At 36.6% G+C, this 22,012-nt stretch overlaps 1 protein-coding gene across 1 annotated transcript in view; it reads left to right on the top strand.

Moving 5' to 3' along the window:
• Mgat4d (MGAT4 family member D) overlaps nucleotides 1–22,012 on the top strand; it is a 47,465-nt gene that overhangs the window by 12,124 nt on the left and 13,329 nt on the right. The window contains exons 2-9 of the mRNA XM_026386168.2: nucleotides 2,878–3,036; nucleotides 5,714–5,848; nucleotides 8,796–8,929; nucleotides 12,553–12,599; nucleotides 14,270–14,377; nucleotides 15,030–15,105; nucleotides 17,334–17,448; nucleotides 20,358–20,488. Of these exons, the coding sequence (XP_026241953.2) occupies nucleotides 2,878–3,036; nucleotides 5,714–5,848; nucleotides 8,796–8,929; nucleotides 12,553–12,599; nucleotides 14,270–14,377; nucleotides 15,030–15,105; nucleotides 17,334–17,448; nucleotides 20,358–20,488 (905 nt within the window). The remainder of the gene's footprint in view (nucleotides 1–2,877; nucleotides 3,037–5,713; nucleotides 5,849–8,795; nucleotides 8,930–12,552; nucleotides 12,600–14,269; nucleotides 14,378–15,029; nucleotides 15,106–17,333; nucleotides 17,449–20,357; nucleotides 20,489–22,012) is intronic.

The raw sequence follows: 22,012 nt of genomic DNA, 5'->3' as shown, positions 1-22,012 counted from the left end.
GTAAACATTTTATAAAAATTATTTATATTTAAGTCGCTATATATATGCAATGAATTTAAATGTTCTCTAATCCTTTTAGACCACAATTTTCTCATTTAATATTTTTTATCTCCAGTTACTTGGAAAACATTTTTTTAAGTACATTTTGTTAAAGAATGGTAGAGGTAAGTTACCTTTACATTTATGAGAGGGTTTTTCATTGTTGTTTTTACATATGAATAATAACTTTTCTGTGCATAAAATTACTGGATCACAGTAGTTTTGCGTTCTAATTGCTTGTCCATCTAGCCTTGTGGTTTTTCCATGCTACCCTCAGCCCTGTAAGGCCACAGTAAATTATTCAGGATGGTGATATAGCTGGCTTATTAAAGAAGCTGGAAACCTAGTTGTTCCAGTATGATTCTTCTGGAAGACTCTCTGCCTCTCTTTCCTCCAGCATCTACTCTAACACACACACACACACACACACACACACACACACACACACTGCACATGCTATTCACCCTTTGCATGTAGCCCTAACTTCTTTGGGCTACCTTTTATCTCCGCATCCAGGGCAAACACCACAAATTGTCTACCCAGTTTACAACAGCAGTCTCCCTTTTCCCTTCAGAGCAGAGATTATTGGGGGCAGCATTGAACCAGCTGAAATTTACTTCATTTCCCAGACTCTGTCTAATTCCATTGGGAGCTGCATGTGGAGTCAGACCTCTCTCTTCCAGCCTGTCATCTAGGGGCAAAATGGCATCCCAGGGACTTTAGAGCTCTGACCCCCACCCCAGTCTGCACCCATGGGAAGAATGAACTGCAGAGTTCTGGTGTCCCTGAAGACACACTTCCCTCTTTGTTTCCAACACTCAGTCTCATCACTGTATCTTCCTCAAGCCTTCTGAGGCTGATTTCAATAAATACCTTCTCCCAGTCTCTACTTTTCTGCTCTCTAATCCCCACATGCTGTGTATTTAGCCCCTCCAGCTTTCTGTTTCTATGCCTGAAGTCTTCCTATTGCTCCCAAATCCTCGTGCTTTCTGGAATTCACAGTCAGGTGCTACAGTTGCCTGCATCGAATCCTCTTCTCTGACGTTCCTTGTGCCATCTTGTTCTTGGACCTTCCCTGGGGACCCAACTTCCCCTGTGGCCTGTCTCAAAAAGTTGGGAAAGTGCCCTCTTTCCTTCTCACTGCTGCTTCCAGAACTTCCACCATTCTTCCCCAACTGCCTCAGTGTTTACTCAGATGATATCTTCTCTCCTTGTGTGACTCAGACTCATGGGTCTCTCTCTCTCCCTCGTTCCTTAAGGATTTTAACCATGCCATTAGTAATAACTGCTTGCTTCATAATGTCCATTTCAAACATCCCAATCTCTGACCACCACCTCCAAGTTTCCAGGTCACCCTCTTTGGTACCCTAATGCCAGTGACGCTTTGTCACACCAAGATACAATCTGGTGATTATTCTACCTTTTCATGCCCCTCATTACTACTTTGTTCTCACTTTTAAAAAAATTCCATGGACAATTATCATAGTTTCCTGGCATATACCCTCAAGAGAGCATCCCTGGCTTCTCTCAGTTACACTCATTTGGATAAATCACACTCTCATGAATCTACTTCTTATTTCACACTGAATAGCTACCCCGATGACTTCATATAATTGGAGTAAAACAAGCATTAAATGACTTCATTTCAAATTCGTGACACTAACTTCAAGTTAATGCTTCTTCAATATTGTATTACACATCCCTGACCCGTCCACCCTCCTCCTTTTCTAGATTATTTAGTATTTTTTTCTCTTAAGCCTCCAGTGTCTCCTCACTACCTTCACTCTCAGCCTGTGACTGTGGTTCTTATTTCACTGAGAAATAAAGGCAATAAGAAGAGAACTTCCAAATGCTCCATCACCAAGGGAAAGCCCGCCTTCCAGGTGAAGTGCCCATTTCACCAGGGCTCTGTCCTGTTATGACGGCTACAGCTGTCCCTGAATCTGGCGAAAGCCAGCCCCTAGGTTCCATCCCCTCTTGTCTACTTTCCCATGTCTTGTAAAATTCTCCCTGCTTCTAGGATCACATCCATTAGTGTCCAAGACACTGTTATTTTCCTCCATCTTAAAAAAAAAGAAAAATCTCTCTTGACCCCACCCCATTCTAGTTTCTGCCTCATTTTTCTGCTTCCTCATATAGCAAAGCTCCTAGAAAGAGCTGTCCAAACTTCCTGTCTCTAAGTCTTCTTCTGGTATCTCCTGAATCTACTCCAAATCGGCTTTCACCTACATCACATTACCAAAGTCACCAAGTCACCGTTGTCCCTTCAATGCATTCAACAGTTGATCTCCCTCATCAACTTGACTTCCCTCCTTCATTTCCAGGAGTCTGTATGCTCCTAGAGGGCCTCCTCCCTCACCAGCAAACCTATCTCAACCTCCTGTAGGCTTCTGTGCCTGCCGGTGTTGAATGTCCTCTGGCTAACTCTGTGCACATGGTCTTGGTCATTTCTTCAGATAAATTCTTAAAAGTACTTTTTATGAGTCAATGGATTTTTACTTCTAAATGCAAATCTAATTCCTGCACAATTTGGAAAACATAGGAAAAGTACAAAGAAATAAGGCAAAAAATCTTTGAGAATCTCATTTCCACCTATTACTAACATTTTGTTCTTCCTTTTTTGTCTTCTCTATATGTACATATCTACTCACATATTATGCTGTATAAATCCACATATGTATACATATAATACACAAGTACCATTCTCTATGTGGGTATATATATTATAGATAGATAAATATAGATTCATATATTTTCCATGATGTTTTGCTATTACAGTAAATTTGTATGATACAATTACCACATGTATAAATATATGCAAATATGTTTTCTTTGTAGACAATCAACTAATTAGTTGTAGAAACCACGTTTTGGAGTTTAGGGAAACTATGCTGCATTTAAAAAACAAAACTGAAAACAACCGTCAGGAGCTGATAAAAGCCTTGAATCAGATGAAGTATGAAATTACACTGAGAGACAATGAGTCCAGAAGCTTAGGTTTGTGTTGCTTTTCTTTTTGTGTGTGGTGGTTTGTTGGTTTTAGGTTTTGTTTTTTGGAGATTTTGATTTAAAGCGTTCTGATTTTAGGGCATTTTGCCTTGATTAAACACAATGAACTGGTACCCATTCTTTTATTGTGGGACATACAGATATCAGGTAAGAGATTATCACGGATTCACTCTTTCATCTCTACCTTGACGATGCTCTTCCTATTTTCTGTCTCTGAATTGTGCCATCCTGGATCCACCCCACAGATGCAGCCGTAGACCTGAGCATCACCTGTGAGCCCACCTGCTCCCTCTTGCTCACACAGTTCTCTTGATTCCTCATCCTGCACATCCCACAAGTATGCCCGCATTTCCCCCCGCCCTCTCCACTACACCAGTCAGCCCGGTCATGCCTCATCTGAATCACCCATACTCCTGATTTTTCTCTCTTCTCTTCAGTCTTGTTCCTACCTATTTATATTGACTTTAACCAAAGTGTAGACGACACCTTCAGTGGCTTCCCATCTCTGCAAGATAAAAATCCCTGCCCTGTGCTTTCCCTGGATAGTCAAGCCTTCCTCTCATTCTCAACCCCTGGCAGATTGTTTATCCTTTCACCAATTGAGGGTGTTCTGAGTTTTCAGCTATTACAAATAACTGTTGCTGTAGATTCACATACATTTTTTATGAAAATAAGTTTTCATATTTTTAGGATTATTACCTAAAAGTTAGGCTGATGGAGCATATGGCAAGTGCATGCTTTACTTGTAAGAAACTGCCAGACTTGTGAGAGCAATGGCACACGCCTATACTCCCGGCGACTCAGGAGGCGGGGGCAGGAGAATCACAAGTTCAATGCCAGCCTAAGCAACTTAGTGAGACCCTGTCTCAAAATTAAAAATGAAAAGTGCTGGGGATGTGGCATAGTGGTTAAGCACCTCTGGGTTCAATCCCTGGAACCAAAAAGAAAAGAAACTGCTAGATTTTTTCCATAGTGCATGTGCCATTCTGAATTCTCTACAGCAACGTATGAGAGTTCAGTCACTCCAGTTTATTACAGCCCTGCCAGGGTTAGAAGATCTCAGTTTTAAGTTCTATTTCCTCAGTGGCTAATGACGTTGAACATTTTTCCATTTTCTGTTTTTTTTTTTTTTTGGCCATTCATCATCTTTGAAGAAAATATATTTTAAAATCCTTTTGCCCATTTTTTGAATTGACTAGTTTGTTTTCTCACTGAGCTTTGAGAATTCTGTATATTAACCAGATATATGTCAGATGAATATGTGAATTGGAAATATTTTCTTCCGGTCTGTGGTATGTCTTTTCATTTTCTTTATTATGTTCTTTAGAGGGAAAATATTTGATGAAGACTAATATATTAATTCTTGATGAAGACTAATTATCAATTTTTCTATTGTGTACTGATTTATTTGGTTAGTTAGTTATTTGTTCTGTGTTGTATCTAAGACCTCTTTATGTAGCTCAGGGTCATGAATATTTTGTTTTCAAATTTTTCATAGTTTTTATGTTTTACATTCATGTTTTTTACTTTTTTAAAAATTTATTTATTCATTTATTTATTTGTGGTGCTGAGAATTGAACCCAGTGCCTCACATATGATAGGTAAGCAATCTACCACTGAGCCACGATCAAAGTCCCTGTATTTTACTTTTTTAATAAATATTTTTTAGTTGTAAATGGATCTTTTTTATTTTATTCATTTATTTATATATGGCCCTGAGGATTGAACCCAGGGCCTCACACATGCCAGGCAAGTGCTTTACCACTGAGCCACAACTCCTCCCGTTTTTTACTTTTTTTAAAGATAATTTTTAGAAGTGATATGAAGTACAGACAAAGGTTCGATATTTTTTTCCCACATGGATGTCCAAGTGTTCTAGCACGTTTTTGTTAACTGTATATTTTTTGCATTGATTGCTTTGCACTTTGAATTTGAATTACCAGAAGTCAGCATATTATCTGGCAGGAAAAAAAATAACTCCATAAATGTTTAGTGACTTGAATTCCAAAATCAATCAACCAGGACTGGGGACAGAGCTGGGTTGAGGAGCAATTGCCTGGTAGGCAATCCTTAGCACTGAAAAAAAAAACAAAAAACAAAAAACCCTCACCTACATATTTATGAATCTATACACTGTTCCACTAGTCTACATATCTATTTTTATATAATACCATACTGCTTTGATTTCTGAATTATGTATATCAGTTAAAATTGGATTGTGTGAGGTCTCCAAGGTATTTTTTTTCCAGAATTATAGAAGAAAATTCTAATGAATAGTACAAATTGGGTCATTAAGGGACTATATAAAACAAAGTTATAAAGATACAAACTTTGCCAAAATGATGTGAATCAAAGCAACAGAGGAAATCATATGTAATAGGTTTTAGTTTTATTTCCTTGATTTGGAAATGACAATTGTATGGGCCTCTGATGTAGCTCATTGTGCTAGGCTTAAATTAAATATTGCTTTAAAAATAAATATTAGTCACTAATATTAGAGCTATACATTATAGTATTTTGATTTTGATAATTCTCATTTAAGAGTATATTTCTCCTGAATACTAAATTAATCTAGATTAATTTACTAATCCCCTTTTTAAAAATGTATCACGGGGGAAAAATCCCTGTGGCTATTAACTCAGAAGCACTATATTTCTTCTCTTAGATGAGAAAATGGTTACCCCGAGTGAGAATGAAACAGCATCTAATAGATTTGAAGCCTTGAAGTTCTTTTTTCCACATCTAAGGAAAGTTGCCAGGGTCTATCCTGATGTAATCATTGGCAAAGGGAAAAGAGATGGTAAGAAAACTTGAAATTGAAAAATTAAATGCAAATATTTTGGTGTTTTGGGATATATGTTTAAGTTTGAAAGTATAATCTATTACTGTCCTACTCAAATTGATTTGTAGGCCACAGTCTATCTGACAGTAACTTGAACTACCAGCAAATTTTCTGACAAATAATTCCATAAATGTTTAGTGATTTGAATTTAAATTCAATCTTAATTCAGAAGCTTTGAAAATAAGTCAATATGAATCAAATATACATAAAACCTCTGCTAAGTGCTTGACAAATCTGTTCTCCCTGGTTTTGATAAAAGCTTTTCTCAGCTGGTTATTTTCCTATTTCCCTACCTTTCTTGGGGTCAGAAAAAGCTTTACAGAAGGGGTGATGTTTGAGTTCAATCCTGAAGACTGAGTTCAAATTCACCAGGTATATACATAATAAGAAAAATTACTGGAGGTTGAAGCAGAAATATTAGGCCAAGTCTCCAAATGCCTGACATCTCACAAATCTCATTCATTTCAGAGAGTGAGTAACTTTACATATAGTGAGTGATTTTACATAGAGGTTCATAGGAACATAACCATTTTCATTCATTTACTTATTATCTATGTCTATTTCTGTACGAGATTACCATGATAGTATTTGTGACAGAGACAGTATGTTAGTGTTCATTTACTATAACAAAACACCTGAGATAATCAAAAAGAGGAAGGTTTTGTTTTGGCTTGCAGTCCAGAGTCTTGTGTCCTATTCTATTAGGGTCTGTGATGAGGCAGTACATCATGGACAAGAACACATGGTGGAACAAACTTCTCACCTCATGGCAGCCAGGAATCAAAGAGGGAGACAGCAAGGGATGGGAGTCTAATATCCTGTTCAAGAGCACACCCCCGTGACTGCAAAGCCTCCTGCTAGGCTCTACCTCTTAAAGGTTCTATCACCTCCCAGGACCACCAGGGGTAGAGAATTAAGCCTTTAACACCTGAGTCTTGGGACAAGGCTTCTCCCAAGAGTCTAATATGTTGAGTGACTCTTCACAGAACAGACTTGCCAACCCTCCTGCTCTAGACAGCTCCTGGAGATCAGGCCGGCTCTGTGTCACATGCCTCTGACATGTGATCCAAGCCTCTGTGTTGGGATTAGGATGCCACGTGGTGGTGTTCAACATCTGATGGGTTCCTTCTGTGTCCCCCAGGCTAACTTCTGTGCTTTCTGTCATTATATCACTGAATCTGTACTGTCCAATGCAGTCATCCAGATGATTATTACCATCTTCCTTTTCACACCAGAGAAAGTTGGAGTTTAGAGAGATTAAAGAACTTTTTGAGTTCATACTTATCAAACTCTTTAACTTCAATCTGGGAATATTTTGAATATAGCATTTAAAATGTACCTAGGAGCACGGGAGGCATAGCTTAGTGGCTGAGGGATTTCCAGCATGGGTGAGGCCCTGGATTGGATCCCCAGCAACAACACAACAAAACAAATCAAAATAACACAAAAACACAAAATTGTTTTTCCCCCCTAAGGCTTGGGAAGCCTTTCCCCAAATTACATAGATGGTAGATCCCTCCGCTTCATTCCTGCCTCACAGCATCTGTGAAGATCAACTGTAGCTGAATCATATTTCCAAATCTGAAAGGCAAACAATAAGTCATCTAGAAGATAACCCAGGAGAATGTCTTCATGACTCGAAGATAAGCAAAGGTTTCTAAATAAGAGCCCCAAAGTGTGAACTATAAAGAAAATCATTGCTACATTGTACTACATAAAAATGAAGAATTTCTCTCCATTAAGAGGCAAAACATTGAAAAGGGAGTCCAGAGTGTAAGATGATATTTATAACACACATAACTGACAAAAGGATCATATTCAGAATCTGTAAAGAGCGTCCATACGTCAATTTTTAAAATGCAGATACCTCAGTTTGAGAAATGGGTAAGGGCTTAAACAGGGATTTCTCAGAACAGGAATCTAAAGGCCAACAAACATATGAAAACGTGTCCAGACTCAAAAGTAATCAGTGGAGCTGGGCAGGCAGCACATGCCTATAAGGCTGAGGCAGGAGGACTGAGAGTTCAAAGCCAGATGCAGCAAAAGTGAGGCGCTGAGCAACTCAGTGAGACCCTGTCTCTAAATAAAATACAAAATAGGAATAGGGATGTGGCCCAGTGGCAGAGTGCCCTTGAGTTCAATCCCTGGTACAAAAAAATAAAAAAAAAAGTAATCAGTGAAATAACGGCTCCTCCTGTTGTTACCAAAGTTAGTTTTTCTTAACTAAACATTTCTCAGTTTGTTATCTGCCAGAATCCGGAAATGATTGTTTTTCACTATTTTGTTTTTTCAGTTTTATCTCTGATTTCTATAAAGAGGATCTTCTGAGGGCCTCACCTAGCCATTCCTGAGGGCCTCCTCCACCTTCCAGGGGGAAGGGAAGTGGAGAGGCTGCATGTGCAGGATGCAGCAGGATACAGGGGCAGCCTGGACGACATGGCCTGTCCCCCAGTGCTGCACTCATTATAGGAAATGGCAGGCACCGAGGACGTGGATTCATTCCATCAAACCATTCAGAAATCAAGTCAGACTTTTTTTTTTCACAGATGAAAATATTTCACAGCACTTTTTTTCCCATTTGGGGGGGTTCCAGTGTGTCTCTAGGAAGAAGAGTAGAGAAATCGCATTGTGAGTTAGGTGAAAGCTATTAACAAATGGAAAGAGTTTGGTTTTATTCTCACTGTATCAGAATACTCCAACCTAAGAACATCATGGAGTCTCCAGCAGAAATTCCTCCAACAGAAAATGGAAAAACTGTGATAAGATTAATATAGTCTGAATTAGTTTTGTAATATGTTTTCAAACACTGTGGCTCTAAGACAAACCCAAGAATAGACATGAGCACAGAATTAACGCTAAATTATGTTTGCTCTGTGGTTTAAGCTTCCCATTCCTTTGTCTGTAGTTACCTTTGCTCTAGGTATTTCCACGGTTAACAGAGGAGCATATAGTTACCTGAAGCAAACTTTGAACTCCATCATGACTAGGATGACACCTTCAGAAGAGAAGGACTCCGTGGTGATTGTCTCTATTGCAGATGTATGTACGAAAAACTCTCGCCCTAAAGTCTCCAAGTTGCCTTTCTCAGTTATAATCATGGTACAATTTTCTTCCTTTAATTAAAACAAACAAACAAACAAAAAACCCCCCAAAAACAAAAACAAACGTAGGTGCCTTTTGGGGATTGCAGCCAATATATTTAATCCTTGCTTGGCACAACTGAGAAGAATTAAATATGTAAATCTAAAAAGACAACATAATGGCTTAATGTGAGAGATATAAGGATACTAGATTTTTATTGCATTTGATATGGGGTCCAGGCATACTATAAGACACAGAAATGATATTTACAAACAGAATATTAAAATTGATGCTTCAGTAATTCAATGAAAGGTTAGTATATGAATCCAGAAATAATTTATATTAAGTAAATTAATTTCAATTAACTACCATTAATTGAAAGACTCCTTCTACACTGAGGAATTGTGGCCAATTTTTCTAGACATGACTTACAGCCTGCATCAGTGTAAAGTAGATACCGCTATCATATCTCAGCCTTATAGTGAACTGAGCTTAAAGAAACTAAGTAATTTGCCTGGGAATTAATACAGCAGATTCAAATTTTGGTCTCCCCAGTGGCTATAAAGACTTCTACTGCCAGCTTAGTAATCATTGTACCATTTTGAAAATTTGAGTCCAACCATAAAGTACTGTGGAAATATTAATGCCATAAGACTTTTTGGAGAGAAATTTGACATGATTCATAATTAAAAGGCATATATCCTTTGTCTCAGAAATCCAGACTCTGGGAACTTATCCTTAGGAGATAATCAGGCAGGTATTTAACCCAACAAAAATACAGCAAGATCACATGATAGTTGAGGATGCAGAATCTAGATCTGCATTTCTGAGGTTCCAATGCCTGGCTCCTGAACCTGAACAACTTACTTAACTTCTTTGTGCCTCACTTTCATTATCTGTAAAATCAAGGTGATAATACTATCTATTTGGTGAGTATGTTTGGGGATAAGATTAGCTAATATATTTAATGTACCTATGTTTAGGGCATTGTACAGAGTAAGTGTATCATTGCTTTATAAAAGCATAATATTGACTTATACCACAAATATCTATCATTAACAGGACGATTAAACATGTTGTTATATATTTTTATAATGTGATACTCTGTAGCCAGCCATTGAAAGGAGACTGAAAATCTATACACACAGATACAGAATCATGTCCATGTTATATTGTTGAGTTAAAAAAGTTGAAAAACATCACATTAAATTAATGTTATCTATGAAAATGATAAGGAAGAAGAAAAAAGGATATATAGATAGAGCAAATATATATAGAAGAAAAAGAATTGAGAAAACCTTAGAATAATGGTCTCCAAGATATTAATATTGGTTTTATTTGAAAGCTAAGAGAGGAATCTTTGTTATTCTTCCTTTGTTATTTTCTTTGTTGTTTAAATTTCCTATAATAAAGATGTATTTATATTTAGAAAAATAAGAACCTGTAAACAAAACAAGCAATAGAAGAATTATTAGGATAATAGAAGTTAAAGATTTAATAGTCATTCTAGTTTGTTCTAATTTAATTTCTTACTATTGGAAGCATACCATGTCAAGTCAGCCTTCTGTTACTGTGACAAAATACTGAAGACAATGAACTTATAAAGAGAAAAAGTTTAGTTTGACTTAGTGTCATAGGTTTCAGTCAATGGAGGCTTGGCCATTGGCCTTTGGGCCTGTGGTAGCACAATACATCATGGTGGGAACACATGGTGGAAGAAACTGCTCACCTCAGGGTATCCAGGGAGCAGAGAGACAAAAGGGAAGGAGCTCCAACATCCCTTTTAAGAGCACACCCTCTAATGACCTAATTTCCTTTTACTAGACCCATTTTTTTTTTTGTACCAGGGATTGAACCCAGGGATGCTTAACCAGTGAGCTACATCCCAAGCCCCTGCCTTTAAAAAAAAATATATATTTTGAGACAGGATTTTGCTAAGTTGCTTAGGGCCTTGCTAAATTGCTGAGACTGGTCTCCAAATTGTGATCCTCCTGTCCCAGACTCCTGAGCTGCTGTTATTACAGGCATGCAGCACCACACCTGGCTAGACCTCACCTTTTATAAACCATCTTCCAGTAGCACCACATGCTGGGACCAAGCCTTTGGCATATAAGCCTTTGAGGAACATTTTTAGATGCAAACATAACATATATACAAGGCACATCTGCTAAAATGTGCAGACTAATAAGATATTGGGGAATGAATTTTAAAGTAGAATGTAGAAGGCTAAAGAAGTATAACTTTGATGCCGGGTTTAAATTATAATGTTGTTTCAGTGCATGACAAATAGTTATTGATTTGGTTATGATTATAATAAGAAATTCAAATATTATATCATGTCTGATATTTTCAAACAACCCAATTACATACTTTCAGAGTTGCCTTTCAGAGTACTCCATTTTGACAACAGAACTGTCGTTCTGTCATCAGAATACTTTCAGAATTTTATATTGGATATGTTTATGGACCCTGAGGTCACGTTTTATAAAGGCGAAAAGTTTTTCCTTTTTTAAATCATCTGAGAGGGTAAACCATCAAAAGCTTTTCACAAATGATCTGTCATCTATTCTGATATTTGAAGGGCAGGTGCACAAAGTTTATTGACAGAAAGAAATTTGAGAATTGAGTAATACTGTCCGGAAAAATGTGTGTGTGTGTGTGTGTGTGTGTGTGTGTGTGTGTGTGTGTGTGCGCGTGTGGTGCTGGGGATCAAACCCAGGGTCTTATGCATGCAAGGCAAGCACTCTACCAACTGAGCTATATCCACAGCCCAATGTGGGGTAATTTTAAAGCAAGTTTACTGTCAGCTAATACACATAAAATGAAGGGTTTTCCCCAAAGAGAAGTTCTTTGGAATAAGTTGTTCTAAGATTACCACAACATTTTTAAATATATACATGAGATTTTATTTTGGCAGGCAGTGAAGGAGGTGGGGGGTGTTTCCAGGAAATGAACCAAGGGATGCTTAGTTACAGAGCCACACCCTTTAAACAAAATTTTTTTTTTGAGGCATGGTCTCACTAAATTTCTTACAGCCTTGCTAAATTCCTGAGGCTGGCTTTGAACATGTGATCCTCCTGCCTCAACCTCCAAGTTGCTGGTGTTATGGGCCACTGCACCTGGCTCTAGATACATACAATTTTTATCCTGATTTTTATGTATAAAAATCGATTATAATATCTTATCATGGCAAAGGAGAATAATAACATATTTTCTATATTCAAATCAAAGCTTTTAAAGAAAATTGTTTATTTTTAGTTATCTTACAGAAAGTGTAAAACACTAGAAATTATCAGGAAATAATGACATTCCACACATAAATTAAATTTACTTGTAGCAAAAATGTAATCCCAGCAGCACAGTAGGCTGAGTCAGGAGGATCAAGAGTTCAAAGCCAGCCTCAGAATCAGCAAGGCACTAAGCAACTCAGTGAAACTCTGTCTTTAAATAAAATTCAAAATAGGACTGGGGTTGTGGCTCACTGCTCAAGTGCCCCTGAATTTAATCCCTGGTATAAAAAAAAAAGTTATATTAATACAACTAAGGCATACTTAAACTTACATCCCCCCCCTTATTTTCAGAGTAATGAAGATTATTTAAAGTCTGTTGTTGACATGATTATGAAAAGGTAAGTATTGTCTTATAAATTTTAAATTAGCCAGTTTCATTTCTCTATACTACTGTTTTTTCCTGTCTGATTGTATTATTATTTATCACATTCATTTGAGTGAATGGAATTGTGCATAAAGAATCTGCTATTATTCCTAACCTGGGATAAGGAATAGCTGATGATTTTCTCCAGTTTTATAATTTATTTGCTTACTGGAATTCAAATTTTTCGTGTAATAGTTGTTATGATGTTAGCCTTCATGAAATTGGTTGCCCCCAAAAGAAACCAAATTGTATTCAAAACACTCTTATATTTCTTGCTGCATGAAATTACTTCATCTCTTCTGCTTACAATCACTGGAACATACTGTTGAATCAATATAATATTATCAAGAAGGACTTTGAGCTGAGCACAGTGGTGCATGCCTGTAATCCCAGAGGCTTGGGAGGCTGAGGCAGGAGGATCCAAAGCCAGTCTCAGCAACTTAGTGAGGCCTTGTGCAATTTAGCAAGACCCTGTCTCAAAATAAAAAACTAATAAAAATATTGGGTATATGGCTCAGTGGTAAAATGCCTGGTACAAAAAAAAAAGAAGAAGAAGAAGAACAATTTTGAAACTTCTTGATTATAGATACACACCAGTAATCCCAGAGACTCAGGAAGCTGAGGCAGGAGAATTGCAACTTCAAGGCCAGCCTGAGCAATTCAGACCCTGTCTCAAAATAAAAATAAAAAAGGGGCTGGAGATGTAGCTCAGTGGCAGATTACCTCTGGGTTCAATTCCCAGTACCAGTAAAAGAATAAATCAAAGGAAGGATTTTGGTAGGAATTGTATTATTATGAATTAACATGACACCTGCGGATGTTGAACACTTTTTCAAGAAGGTAGTCATTGAGCTGATTTTTGCACATATTGAGATCACGCATATAAAACTTTGTCTTGCTTTATTTAAATTTTCAGGAAGTAAAACATAAACATTTTCTCGAAACTTTAACATCTTAATAAAAACTAATGCCTAAATTTAAATCCTATTTAAAAGCATATTATCTGTCTCTAACGGAAGACCATTCAACATGTTTTACCTGGTCTTCTACCCTTTCTCTCCATGGTTAAGCTTCAGGGAGAAGGAGTTTATGTATTTTAGTGATGTCCTTGTTAGTCTGTCAATATTAACTTTTAATAGAAAAATGCCAAAATGTAATCATAGTTTTCGAAGGAGTTGTGGACCAGAGTGAGACTTCACCCTCCCCTGTGTGGTAGTCTGATTCCAGGGGTCACGTTGCTATTCCGTAGGACTCTTACTCAATTCAAAGTTACGCATTTAAAAATGATGTGGTGTTATTGCTTAGTTGAAACTACTTTATTATCATAAGATATTAGTTCCCTTGTCAAGTGTGTGAGGACTTCTCTGATCATAACCTAAAAATTTCAAAGTTCTTGTAATTTTTATGAGGAAATGAATTTTATATCATATATCTTAATGTTTCAATCTGTCACGAACTTATAAAATGAATACTTTGACTAAAAAGTAGTGGTTACATGATGTGGTAACATATATCAACAAGTAAAATAATTCAAAAGAAAATATTACATAGCTATGCATAAAGAAGTTATATCTAAGTATTTATGTTATTTTGGTAAACTCAGTATATGTTCAGTTATAAGCCTCCATTTACTTACATTTACAGATTCAGAAGGCAAGTGAAATCTGGATCCCTAGAGGTCATTTCAGTACCAGCCTTTTTATACCCGGATAGGTTACATACCCAGCGGCCAACTGTCTCAGAGTGTAAGAGGTATGATACATACACGTTGTCCAACTTTTCAGATTTGAATATGAGATCCCAAAGGGTGAGAATGGAATTGCAAATCGTTCTTCATATCAGTATCTAGTTTAGTATTAAATTACTGTAAAGTTTTTTTTTAAAGAGAGAGAGAGAGGGATAGGAGAGAGAGAGAGAGAGAGAGAGAGAGAGAGAGAGAGAGAGAGAGAATTTTTTTAATAATTATTTTTCAGTTTTCGGTGGACACAACATCTTTATTTTATTTTTATGTGGTTCTGAGGATCAAACCCAGCGCCCTGCGTATGCCAGACGAGCGTGTTACCACTTGAGCCACATCCCCATCCCCCATAAAGTTTTTTTATATATAATTTCCTATAAATGAGGCATAATGTCAGAAAGAATATTAATTTTATTACATAGATCAAAATGTAACAAAACAAAATAATTACATAGGTAATGTTTAGCCTAGTTTATCAATGGCAGGTACTTCCCATTGAATAAAGATGGGAGGTTTCTAGTGTAAGTTTTAGTATGAATTTGTCCACTTTTATTTAATATTGCTACTATGCAGTGAGTAAACTGTAAAAAAAAATGTCTTGGATTACTGAAACATGTTCTTAAATAATAATGACAAATATTAACAGATTTTATTGCTTATCTTTAGTTGGCACATGAAACAAGTATTGGATTTTTGTATATTGATGCTGTATGCCCAATCCAAGGCCATGTATTATTTACAGGTGAGAACTTGGTATATATTAATTGAAAATACTATTTTCTCCTTCCTTCTTTTAAATCCTTTCTTCCTGTTATGGTTTGGATATGAGGTGTCCCCCAAAAGCTCATGTGTGAGACAATGCAAGAAGGTTCAGAGAAGAAATGATTGGGTTATAAGAGTCTTAACCCAATCAGTGAATCAGACTCCTTATGGGATTAACTGAAGTGGTAGGGTGTGGCTGGAGGAGGTAGGAATTGGGGTGTGGTGTTGGGGTATATATCTGGCCAGTGGAGACCTCTTTCTCTGTTTCCTGACCATGATGTGAGCTGCTTTCCTCCACCACACTCTTCCACCATGAAGTTCAGCCTCACCTTGAGCCCTGAGGAATGGAGCCAGCCTGCTATGGACTAAGACCTCTGAAATTATGAGCCCTCAAATAAACTCTTCCTCCTCTACCGTTGTGCTGGTCAGGTCATTTAGTCACAGCAGTAAAAAAGCTAACTAAACATTTCCTCAGTTGTGTTCCTCCACCTTAGTTGGTACCCAGAAAATAGAATATATCATTATATCCAAATACCAAAATGAAGCTTGAATTGTTTCTATATTAACCTTCTTGCAGGGTTCACTGTAACAGAGGAAATTAGAGTTACCTGAATGAAACTAAAGAGAAAATATAAAATTGGGGGGAAAAATAGAAGTTACTCTGCCTATATTTCTCTGCCCACAATTTTACTATACTCAGCAAATATACATTGAGCACTTTTTAAAATACGCATGAGATACTCTTTTTTGTATATAACTTTATTTTATTTATGTGATGCTGAGGATTGAATCCAGTACCTTACATGTGCTAGACAAGCACTATACAACTGAGCCACAACCCCAGCCCTGAGCACTTGTGTTATGTCAGACATTGTATACCGCACACTTTGAGAGTCGCACAGTTCTGTAGTGCCTTATTATATTGGTAAAAGTACAACATACATCGTGTGTACCCTCTCAGTCCTTGCACATTACTGAATGGTAATGCTGTGATTCCCAGTAGAAGTATGTAAACAATATGCACTCGTCAGAATTATTTTCAGAATATCTTTGGAGAGTAGAGAGAAAGCTAGACAAGGGCCAAAAACAAAATCTTTTACTGAAAGAAAAAAAAATCCCTTTTGATTCCCAGCTGGTGGCAATGTAATAGAAACATAAGATCAGTCAGTGTTCTCGTTCCAGTTTGAAAAACAACTCTATTTTGTGCCCTGGTTAGTGTGCCTGAGGAGTTCCAAGTTTTTCTGAACATTTTGAGGGCAATTTTGATCTATGGATTATGCATAGTAAATATTGAGTGAAAAAGAAGACTCTCATTTCCATCTCCCCCTCTCTCTTCTTTTATTGGAGGAGGGGACCGAGGATGGAATTCAGGGGTACTGGACTTCGAAGCAATATCCCCAAGCCCTATTTTGTATTTTATTTAGAGACAGGGTCTTTTTGAGTTCCTTAGTGCCTGGACAGGAATGCCCAGTTCCTTTTTGTCACCTCTTTGCCAAGGACAACTTTGTCAGCTGTACTAGCTGCAGATAGAACATGGCACTTATCACCCCAAGCATAAGGTTAGTTACTCTTTGTCAGGCTCAAATGTGTGTACCTCTGCCCCAAATTACTGTGCGGAAACCTTAACCCCCAAGTGATGATATTAGGAGGTGGTGCCTTTAAAATGTGATTAGATCTTAGGGATGAAGCCCTGGGGATTGGGATTAGTGCCCTTATGAAAAAGGCTTCGGAGAGTTGGCTAGTTCCTTCCACCATGTGAAGACACACAGAAGATCCAACCCTCAGCAGGCCCAAAATCTGCCCTCACCTTGATATTGGCTTCCAAGCCTCAGAACTACAAGAAGAAAGTCAGCCAGTCTAAAGGAGTTTTTCTTTTAACAACAGCCCCCCAACCTCAGACAGTCTTAGCCTAGAAGCTGAAGTGTTTGTGCAGATGAAAATGAATTCAGACAGACTCTTTCAAGAAGGTCTTGAATTGAATGTTATAGATTAGAATTTAGGAAAGGAAAAAAAAATAGCCCTGGGTCTGTTTAGTCTCAGAATCAGAGAATTGAAATTGACTAGTTGTGAATGGAATTAAAAATTAAATATTACTCATAAAACCCATTTTCAGTGTATTCTACTGTTAGTATTTTCTATCTTCAAGTTAATATAACTTATACAATAGAAGCATTGAAGTAATGCCCTTTTGGTTTTATTTTTTTCCAGCTAGAAGATGATATCATAGCTAGAAAGATGTACTTCACAAAAATGACAGATTTTTTACACAATATCACTTCGAATGATTGGTTTTATATTCAGTTTTCAGTACTTGGATTCATAGGTAAGCAATTGGTTTATTTTGTTGGATCAAGATTTTGTAGCACACAATAGTCTCAAAACTTTTTAACAACTTGTCAAAGAGTTTGTTACCAAATGGAAAGGAATGGCATGATTCCTATAAAGATATTATTATTTTAATAGTAAAGTCATGTTCAAGTACCTGAATTTCAGCATTTCCTAAGCGAAAGTTTTTTTTCTAGATATACCCTAAACATGTGCAGATCAACATATATACAGTTATGTATAAGAGTCTGGCATAGTAGCTCTCTGAAAAAGATGTACTTTTCTTTTTTTTACATAGGAGAATACCGAGGGGCCAAAGGTATAGCCCGATGGAAGAGCATGTTTAAGGGCCTGGGTTCAAACCCCCCCGCCTCCGCAACCTTTCTCCCTTGAAATTTTGAATATCAAAGAACAAAGTTCTACAGAAAGGAATTTTATCTCTGCAATTCCCAGTATGATAAAGGCATCATTCTTTAACAATATAGAAATATGATATGAACTATACCTACCACAGAAAATTTCCTTAAACTACCCATAATGTGATTGAGGTGGTGTTGGGGATTGAACCCAGGACCTTGCACACACTAGGCAAGTGCTCTACCACTGGGCTATACCCCTGTTTCCCCCCCCCCCAACTTTTAAAAATTCTGAGATAGGGTCCTGCTAATTTGTCAAGTCTGGCCTTGAACTTGGGATCCTCCTGCTTATGCCTCCTAGGTCACTGGTATTACAGGTGCACGCCACCACACCCAGCCGGGTGAATTTTTTTTTTTTTTTTAACAATTCTTCCATAGACTTTCTTTTTTCTTCCTTATGTTCTTTCCACCTTCCGTTTTTCTACCCTTCTGTTCCTTTTGAACCCCAAGGCAGCGAGTTGAAGAACAGTACTCATTTCACAGTGCCTGACGTTACTGATTCATACAGGTACCCACTCTTACTTTCTTTTATCCTTAATCCCTGCTCTCACTTCCCCCAGCCCCTACGAGCTTTTCATTCTAACATGTTGAGATGCACTTACAAATCTGCACATATCTATGTAAAATATTTGATGCTTCTCTTGTTTGTACCTGTTGTAAATTTACATAACTAGTAATAACAGAAGCCTATTTCTTTCCCTTACATTTTTCCTCAAAATTAGATTTTCTTTCTTTTTCTTTTTTTTTTTTTTTTTTTTTTTTTGGTACTAGGGATTGAACCCAGGGGCGCTTTACCACTGATCCGCATTCCCAGCCCTTTTTATTTTTTATCTTGAGACAGAGTCTCACTGAGTTGCTTAGATCCTCACCAAATTGCTGAGGCTGTATTTGAACACGTAATCCTTCTGCCTCAGCCTCCTGAGCTTCTGGGATTACAGGCATACACTGTGCCAGACAAAACTAGATATTTAAACTCTCAACATGTTGCTTTATGTCCATTCTCTTTATTTATTTTTATGTCCATTCTCTTATTTATTTTTACTGCTGCATGTATGCTGAGTGTTAATCCATTTGATTTACCCACTCCCTGAGTGGCAGACCTTGATCGTTATCAATTTTTTACTATCAGAGACAAAAAAAGAAAGGACCTGTATCCTGTGGTGAGGAATAGCTAAGGACAAATACAGCTGATTGCTTTGCAGATTGGCTGTAGTTGATGCTCTCATAAGCGCTCTAGAGGTCTTGCTTCTGGGGATCGTGTGCTTGTCAACATTTGTCTTTATGTATTTGCCATTGGGAGGCAAGTAAGGTCAATCTGTTCTTTATATACTTACTTGATCACATTGCTTTCCCCAAAGTTTCCACAACATTTTAAACTTCAGAGGTTTTTACTCAGCCTTGGCTAAAATAAGAAAAATATCATAGGTAAACATAATACCTGATGAGAAACTTCAAGAGGAAATAATCTCGTTGTATTACTCTGAGAATTTAATATTCTCAAAGAATTTTCTGTGTCAAGAACTTCAAGTACAAGAAGCACAGGGTATTTACATTAATCACCACATATAAACTGGACATGACACCAAAGTCTTACTGAGGCTTAACTTTGTGTAGGTTTTTGCCTTGTCGTGATGAAAATTCTGTTATTTATAATTTACCAAAAACATGAACCTGATAAATAGAATTTTACAGCATGCTATCAGCAGATGAGGAAATGAATTAACTCTTCCTATTATCGAATCCCTTGCTTTGGCTAATATGTAAATGAGTGCCAAAAGTTAAGATATAGCCATATAATTAAATCACCCACAAAAATCCAAGTTTCAAGGAAAATTGAAACATGCTTGCATCCTATGATCATGCTTATTAATTGGTTAAATGTATTTTGCATGAATAAAGTGACCATTTAACTGAATCTTATTCCTCTTATTTCACTTTAAAATTAAAGATGCAGTATATTAGAAAAAAGCAATTAGACCTGATAAAATCATATTTTAAACATAGTAAATCTTTAAGAATCTTAATATTTAAAAAATCAAATAATGTGCTCAAATATCAAAATAATACTGTATTTTAATAAAAATTAAGTACTAAAGGTAAGTAGGCAGTAGATGGATAAAATGTTACAAAAGTCAGGTAAAAAAAATCACAGTTGGTACAAAGTTCAGTAAGAGATTACAGTTCTTGTACTCTCCACTTATCTTTCACTTCATTTTGGACAACCAATTTGTACTAGATATCAAAACAGATTTCCTGAGAGTATCAGTAAATCTAAACCAGCTTACCCTCTTTTCTTCAGAACTGGTAACTCTTAATCAATATTTAAGCAGATATAATATTTTACTTTCTCATCTTCCAACTTCATTGATGCTTTAAACTTGACTTCTAAAGAATAGGTTATATTTAAGTTTTTATAGTTGCTGTCTTCCCATGTTTAATGGAATGGACAACTATTTATGAATTATTTGTATTTATTTACTTTTATCTATAGGAAAACTGTTTAGAACTGAGGACTTGCCTGGCTTTGTACATTTTTTTCTAATGTTCTACAAAGATAAACCCATAGACTTGCTCTTGGAGACCATATTTCAGGTAAAGATGTGTGATCCAGCAGAAAATTTTGTGAGTATTTCTTTACTTTATAAATACCAATTATTTTAAGAAAACACTGTCTTATGTAATTACCTAAAATTTGTTTACCAACCCAAATCAATTTTTTAAACTTGATACTCAATGTTTTTACCAATATTTTTGCACAACTAATGAAGTACTTATAAACCAAAAATGCTGTGAAAAGTGGAAACAGAGCCAAAGATAGAATGAGCAAATGGGGAAAAAAATGGCAGATATAAATGCAAACATTCCAGTATTTACATTAAATATAAATGGACAAAATATGCCAATTAGGAGATCATCATAATAGAACTTTTTAAATTATACAACAGTCAATGTCTATACTCAGTTCAAATATAAGGTATAGATTGAAAGTCATACATGGAAGTTGGACATTGTGGTGCATGCTGTATGCCCAGTGACCCTGGAGGCTAAGGAAGGAGGATGACAAGTTCAAAGCCAGCCTCAGCGATTTAGCAAGCCCCTAAGTAAATTAGTGAAAGCTGTCTCAAAAAAAAAAAAATAACACATGAAAAAATATATATGATGCATGCACAAATCAAAGGAAATTTGTAATAATAGCTACATTAATACAAAAGTGGACTTCAGACCAACAAAAACCAAAGAGATCAAGAAAGATATTATGTGCTGAATGCTGAGTTCACCCAGAAGACATATCAATTCTAAAAGAATATGCATCCAACTAGAGAGTATCAAAATACGTGAAGTAAAATCTAACAGAACTGAAAGGAGAAATATATTTATCCACAAATATAGTTGGAGATTTTTAATACTGTCCTCTAAGCAGACAAAAACCAGCAAGGAGAGCAAAGAACTGAACAACAACAGCTACCAACTGGATTTAATGAATATTTAAAAACCACTATACCCAACAATAGCGAAAATGAGTTCTTCTAAAATACATGTAGAAAAGTCACCAAAATAGTCACATCTCGAGTCATAAAACAAAGCCTATCACATTTAAATTGAAATAATAAAAAAGTATGCTCTGACCACAGCACACTCAAATTGGAAATCATAATGGAAAGATAAGTAAAATCTCAAATGTATGGGAAGCAAGCAACACTCTTCTCAATAAACAGGGTGAAATAGGATGCCTCAAAGGAAATGAGAAAATTATTTAAACTGAATGAAAATACAGTGTATCAATATTTGTGGCATCCAACTAACACATTAGAGAAAAATTTATAGCATCACATCTAAATCTTAGAAGAAAACTCTCACATTAACATCTGCTGCTGTCTTAATAAAGTAAAAAATAAGGGCAAAATAAAGCAAGCAGTGGGGAGCAAACAATGACAGAGCAGAAAACAATAAGAGCACAACCCAATGGAGATTAATGGAACCAAACGCTAGTTCTGTGAAGAACAATGATACATTTCTAACAACTGACAAAAAAGAAGACACAGTTACCATATCAGAATGAAGGAGAATATCATGACTACTTCACACACATTAAAAGGATAAACAGGGAACACTACAAAGTGTTCTGTGCTTATAAATTTGTCAGCT

Source organism: Urocitellus parryii, chromosome 10 (genome assembly GCF_045843805.1).
Source record: "Urocitellus parryii isolate mUroPar1 chromosome 10, mUroPar1.hap1, whole genome shotgun sequence".
Lineage (NCBI taxonomy): Eukaryota > Metazoa > Chordata > Mammalia > Rodentia > Sciuridae > Urocitellus > Urocitellus parryii.
This window is presented reverse-complemented; position numbering and strand designations above follow the sequence as displayed.